At 48.9% G+C, this 5,915-nt stretch overlaps 1 protein-coding gene across 5 annotated transcripts in view; it reads left to right on the forward strand.

The window, feature by feature from the left end:
* The window catches only part of SLIT3 (slit guidance ligand 3), a 782,476-nt gene that overhangs the window by 627,892 nt on the left and 148,669 nt on the right, over positions 1-5,915 (forward strand). For all 5 annotated transcript variants that reach the window (XR_003549377.1, XM_027771828.1, XM_006148363.3 and 2 more), the window contains exon 8: positions 3,661-3,824. Coding sequence is in view for 4 of the 5 variants with exons in the window: in XM_027771828.1 (XP_027627629.1) it covers positions 3,661-3,824 (164 nt within the window). In the remaining variant the exon portion in view is untranslated. The remainder of the gene's footprint in view (positions 1-3,660; positions 3,825-5,915) is intronic.

Consider the following 5,915-nt stretch of genomic DNA (forward strand, 5'->3'; position numbering starts at 1 on the left):
AAGGCAGGGGACTGTGCTGCCGAGCAGCAGAAGGAAGACAGCTCTGCACGGCCCCAGAGCCTGTGGAGGCACCTTCACTGGTGTCTGCCCTCACAGCCCACCACATCACTGGAAGCAGTGAGATAACTCCCCTTCTTGCTCAAGAAGACTAAAACTACTGGCAGTATCCCATCTCAAGGCTCATGACTACTTCCCTTTCAACCTCAGTGTTTGGATGGTATTGCTCAGTATGAGCTCCCAAGCATGATGTGAAAGGTGGCTTGAAGGAACCCACCCTGCTTACTAGCCTGCATTTCTGCAGGTAAAATTCCAAGGAGAGGGAACTGAGCCCATCCGCTGTCCTGGGCTTTTGGCAAGAGAGCCGTTGCATGGCTTTTCAGTCGACTTGGCCCACTTTCCCAAGGTCCTACTTGGGAGGGGAGAAATTCCTAGAAAGGTGGACAGAGACAACCATCTGCAGCAAGGTTAAGAAGAGAGGTAACTTGGGGCTGGCCAACTGGGACTGGGAAAGAACCAGCCTAATATCCCCTTCCAAAGGGAAACCTTTGCCATTTCATTATCCCAGAAATTAATCAGCTCAGTAAGGATCCGACTTACCTAAACCTCATTTTGTTGTGCTATTGATCTCTTACCCTTGATTGGAACTGACGGGGATTTGTTCGCATTGATCACCTTGTGGACCCACACTCAGTGCCTCGTCGTGAATTCTGTTGCCTTTTGTCCATACCTCACTGCTGAAGAGAGCAACTGCCTCTCCCAATAAAAGTCCGGCTAATTAAAAGTCTCCAATCCTTCTGACACACAGAAGAGCTCCACGTCTGCACCTTGCTGGGCAGCGTTGTTGCCCCGTGGAGGGTTACAGCCCAGGCATGCCGGCATCCCCTTCTCTCTGCCTGCATTTTAGGAGCAGCGACAGCTCAAAGTCACTGCCTAGCCTGCTCTCTGTTCTTGGCACAGTGGCCATGCTAATTGAATAAACAGAAGTCTTGCTTTCTCTCCTGAACTAGATCTTTCCCCCCCGTGTAGGATGTTGGTTTCTCCACCTCTTCCTGCTGGTCATACCTTTTTCTAAAGTACTAGGCTAAGAGGAAGGCAAGTTTGCTGCAGCTCAGGGGTCTGAGCTTTGAAGCTCAAAGGGGAGAAGTTCATAGGGCCCATGGTAGTCACTGTATCTTGGGCCTAAGGACCCATGGAAATGTATTTGACCCATTGTGTACTACAAAAAGAAAATACATCATGATTAATAATTTTTAAAATGAAATCATTAAAATATTTTCAAGAAATTTACATCTTAAATGATTATTGTATTTTATGATTCTAGTCAGTTAGCATTCAGGATCAGTTTGGGTCTTCTGAGAGTTAGACACCAAGTGTCAGAGTTAGAAGTCTATGGGGGAGATGCTTATAAAAGGTAAAGGGGAGCAGTGGTCCTGGGCGGGGAGCAGGCTCTCCTGTGAGGCAGAGGTGACCTGTGTAAGGTAAAGTGGAGGTGGCAGAGGCAGGCAGGAAGAGCCTCAGACCCCAGCAATGCGGCTCCAATGGGGCCTCGACCAACCAGAGGAGGAGCCCCAGGGCAAAGAACACCCACCAGAGATGCTTGCACTGGGCAGATGGCCCGGGCCTAGTATTGCTGCCACATTCACTCATTGGCCTCAGGAAGGGCCTGCCCGCAGCACAAAAACTCTGGCAGACTGCAGAGGTGCTGCAGGTGGAGGCTGTCAGCTAATTGCACTCCACACAACTGAGCAGCTAGCTCTTCCTTGAAGGTTATTCTGAGCAGTGCGTTCCATGGTTGCCCATGGTTACCCTGGACCAGACTCTACCATAAGCACTTTGAATCTCCCAACTCGTTAATTCTCCAGATGATTCTGCAAGGCAGGTTAGGAAACTGAGGCAGAGTAAAATCAGTGAGTTGATTATCTTGCTCCTGATGGGATAGCGCATAGCAGACCCAAGTCAGGGCCAGCCAGGGACTCTACGTTCGTGCTTCGCTATGTGATGGTACGATATGTGTAGGCTGTTTTGCACGTGGAAGACTGTCTAGGGGCACAGCCACCAAGCTCTCACAGCGGCATGTCTCAGGGTGGAAGTGAGGACTGGGGAGACACTTTCCATGTGACTGACTTTGATGTAATTTCTATACTGAATAAGAACTATTCATTTTATTATAATGACGAAGTGGGAAAATGAACATTTTTCAATTATATTTTATGCAGGATATTGGTTCACTAGAATGTCTGACGTGATGGGATATGGGGCCCAGAGTAGCCAAGGCCCCCAGGTGTTGGTGCCCTTGCAGCATCAGAAAAGCCCCTCCAGCCCGCAGCAGGAGTTAGCTGCCCGTGTTCGGCAGTGTTGACCTTGCGCTAAGTGGAGTGTGGTCAAGGGCCCTCAAGCTCTCTCCATCCCAGGTGTGGAGGGAGGCCGAGCCACTCCTTCAGGCTGCCACTCAGCACTGACAGGCTTGACACTGAGCACTTAGAAGTCCCGAGATACGACTAGCTGATTAGCACATCCAGGATTGGGCATTTGAAATGTGCATCAGAAACCCAAGTACATGATAAACTAACGCTACTAAAACTCACTCAGCACCACTCCCAGTGACCTGGGATTGTAGGGCAAGTAGACACTGGAAACTCCTAATAGGAAAACTTAAGGATGAGCTTACAGAAGCACCCGGATATGCTTAGTTGCCTCCCAGTGAGTGGGAAGAAGTTAAAGTCATGTAACCAGATGGGACTCCCCTCAGAAGTGGGGCCTGCAGCTCCCTCTGGGGAACCATACTCAGTCAAGGGCAAGAAATTGATCTGGAGTCACAGCTACTAGAGGGGACCATCAGGAATCCTGGAACTGGCTAGGAAACCTTTTTAGAGGCACCTGAATCAGTGAAAATAGTGAATATGCAGATAGAATTGAACTTGGGAAGAAGAGGAAGGCACTATGGAAAGATGACTGTGGATTGCAAGAGTCTGGTGTGGACGACACCATATTTAATAAGAGGACAGAGAGAGGGCACATCCTTCAAAAAGTCCCCTTTTGTCTGTGCCCCACTCACCCCGGCCAGTGCATATAGTGGCACTGGGTTTAGGCCCACCAGCATTACATGCCATGGATTCATTAAAGGACACACGGGGAGAAGTAGAGGAAAAGAACCAGCAGGTAAGGGCCACAGCAGACTGCAGCCCCAGTGCAGCCTAGACTGGTGCTTCGAGATGCAGAAGCATGTTTTAAGCCAGCTGTAATTCATGCTGGTTAAGGCACTGAGATTTACAAATGAGGCATCCCCGTGTAAGTTGAACTGGAATCAGGATTGTCACTATAGTAATGTCACTCCCTTTGCTGTGTGCTACTGAGGCTTGCTTAAGCAAGAGAAAGAGGAAAGAGAAGAGTAGACTTGCTATTAGGAAGTGGGGAATTACTCAGAACCCTGGGGGCATCCTTTGGACCTAGCCTGCCTGTGAAGATAACTGTCATTTGCGGCTTTGTAATAAAAGGTTGAGGCTCCGGTTTCTGAGTAGTGCAGAGGGAAATGCTTCCCTGGGCTCATGAGGATCATGACTCTGGGGAAACCGACAGCAGAGATTTTGCCCACAGAATTTAGCCAGTGGCAGCCTCCCCACTTCATTCCGTGATGTCCTCCTCTATCCCTTTCACACCCAGGCGCCTCCACTCCAACAACCTGTACTGTGACTGCCACCTGGCCTGGCTTTCGGATTGGCTACGGCAGAGGCGGACGATTGGGCAGTTCACACTCTGCATGGCTCCTGTGCACCTGAGGGGCTTCAACGTGGCGGACGTGCAGAAGAAGGAGTACGTATGCTCAGGTGAGGCTGCCTCGCCGCTCTCCTCTACTGGGAAGGGACACCCTCCTTGAGCTCTCCCCACCGTCACCCCTTGCTTTAAACACACACACCAGCTGGAGCTTGGTGTGGAAGGAGCCCCATAAATTTTCCCTGGCTCTCAGCAGTCACTTAGAAGACTCTCGAGTTCCTAGAGGGGTTCTGAAAAAGAAGCTCTTATCATCTGGTGGGGGACAATGCTAAAGGAACTCATGAACTAACTTCCGTAAAGCTCCACAATCCATCACTGCTAAGAAGCCTAGCATTTGTTGAGCTGCATGCATTACAGAAATAGGTCTAATGGAGGTGTTCTAGCATTCACTAAACACGTTCCCCACTGCCCAGTCATTCATAGAGATGGGGAGTCAGGGTAGTGCAGGCTGTGGAGTCCACATGTTTGGCTAGAACTCTTAGCTCTGCCCCTGACCGGTGTGTAACTTTGGCAAGTTACTGCTCATCTGCAAAATGGAAATGATAATAGTACCTAACTCCAAAGGTGGGTAGATTAAGTGACATCGTGCATATAAAGCACTTAGCATAATGCACAGCCCTTGAAAAGAGCTCAGTAAGTGGTGCTTAATTATTATAGTTTAGTGGCCCCACAAAATGTGCTGAGCAAACACCGAGTCTGATCTGCGGGTAATTGAAGTGTGATGGAAGCACACTTGTCAACATGGCATAGAAATCAGAAGCTTGCACAGATGCATGACTGAGGCAGCCAAGGTCCCCCTGGGACAGGAAGTGGCTGAGTGATGAAGAAAATCTTCCCAGAGGATGGAGCTTTTCAACTGGGTCCTACGTTTTGCTTGCATATTTGGCTTTAGTTTTCATTGACTTCCTCCATTCTCATCTACTCTTCTGTTTTCTGATGGCAAAAAAGTAGAGTTAATCCCTTGACTTAGTTGAGGAGCTCTCCAAAGTGGTCTTTTGATTTCTAGGAGCCAAGTTCTGGAATTGGGGCCCAGGGACCTGCCTCAAGGGCTGAGCTTGGGGAGGTGACAGGTGCAGCAGGGAACAGGGACGGCAGGGAACCTGGTGCTGTGGGATCTGCATTTCTCCTCACCTTTCTTTACTGCGGCCACTTTCAGTCTGGGGTTTCCTGAGCCAGCGTGTGCCACCGGCCCCAGTGTGACCAGCACTGCACAGGGGCCTTCTGCGCCCGGGCTGCCTTTGTCAAGCACCAGCCTTTTCCTCGAATTGAACTCCTCGCATTCTGTGCCACTTTCTCCTGTCATATTATTACTTCGTCATGTTATTTATTATCCAGAAACATTTTAACACGTCTCAAGCAGTACCTCAATAACTTCCTATAGACGCCCACTCAGAAATCACTTCCCATCAGACACATATAATAAAACCGTTTATGACACCGGCACCAAATTCAAATATAGTGAGTATAATTACAGTAATTATTAGGCAAAGGGTGCAATATCGGCATAAGTGCCAGTGAAAGAAATAATTACAGAGTGCAGGAGTCATCCAAGAGCTAGTGAGAAAAACTAATTAGAGAGAATGTTCAAACACATCATTATAGGTGGGCGCCCAGCTTAATGCAGTGCACGACCGGGAGAGCTACTTGTGGACAGCACCTTCCCGTCAAAAGAGCAACAAGACGTTGCTTACCCAGTGGCAGTCAGGATCTCCCACCCCTAGGAGGGAGGCTGACCCTCGTAAATCCTGGGAATGCTAGTGCCCCAAATCTCCCTCCTTTACAAAGGCTAGATCCGACAGATGGGCTCATAGTTACAGAGGAGTGTCCTTATCACCTCTCCTCTTTATGGCAGGTAAGCCCACTGCCTGTGATCATCCCTCTAGCTTCTTACCATGAAGCCAGGTGTCTTGGGCAGGAGAAGTTAGTGCAAAGGCTCCAGCATCAATACGCAGTTCACCTCCATCCTCTTACCGGTAGTATGAATTTAGGGCAGTGACGTGTAAGAACCATTGTGCATGTTTTACCAGGCTGTCATGAGTTAAAAATAGATTTAAAAATATATATATTGTAAAGAGTTACATTCTAGAAAGGTCTAAGTCACGCATAATGATCTGGGAGCCTTGGTGCCTCGAACATGTGTTACG

The sequence above is a fragment of the Tupaia chinensis genome, unplaced genomic scaffold, assembly GCF_000334495.1.
Source record: "Tupaia chinensis unplaced genomic scaffold, TupChi_1.0 Scaffold000234_1, whole genome shotgun sequence".
Classification (NCBI taxonomy): domain Eukaryota; kingdom Metazoa; phylum Chordata; class Mammalia; order Scandentia; family Tupaiidae; genus Tupaia; species Tupaia belangeri.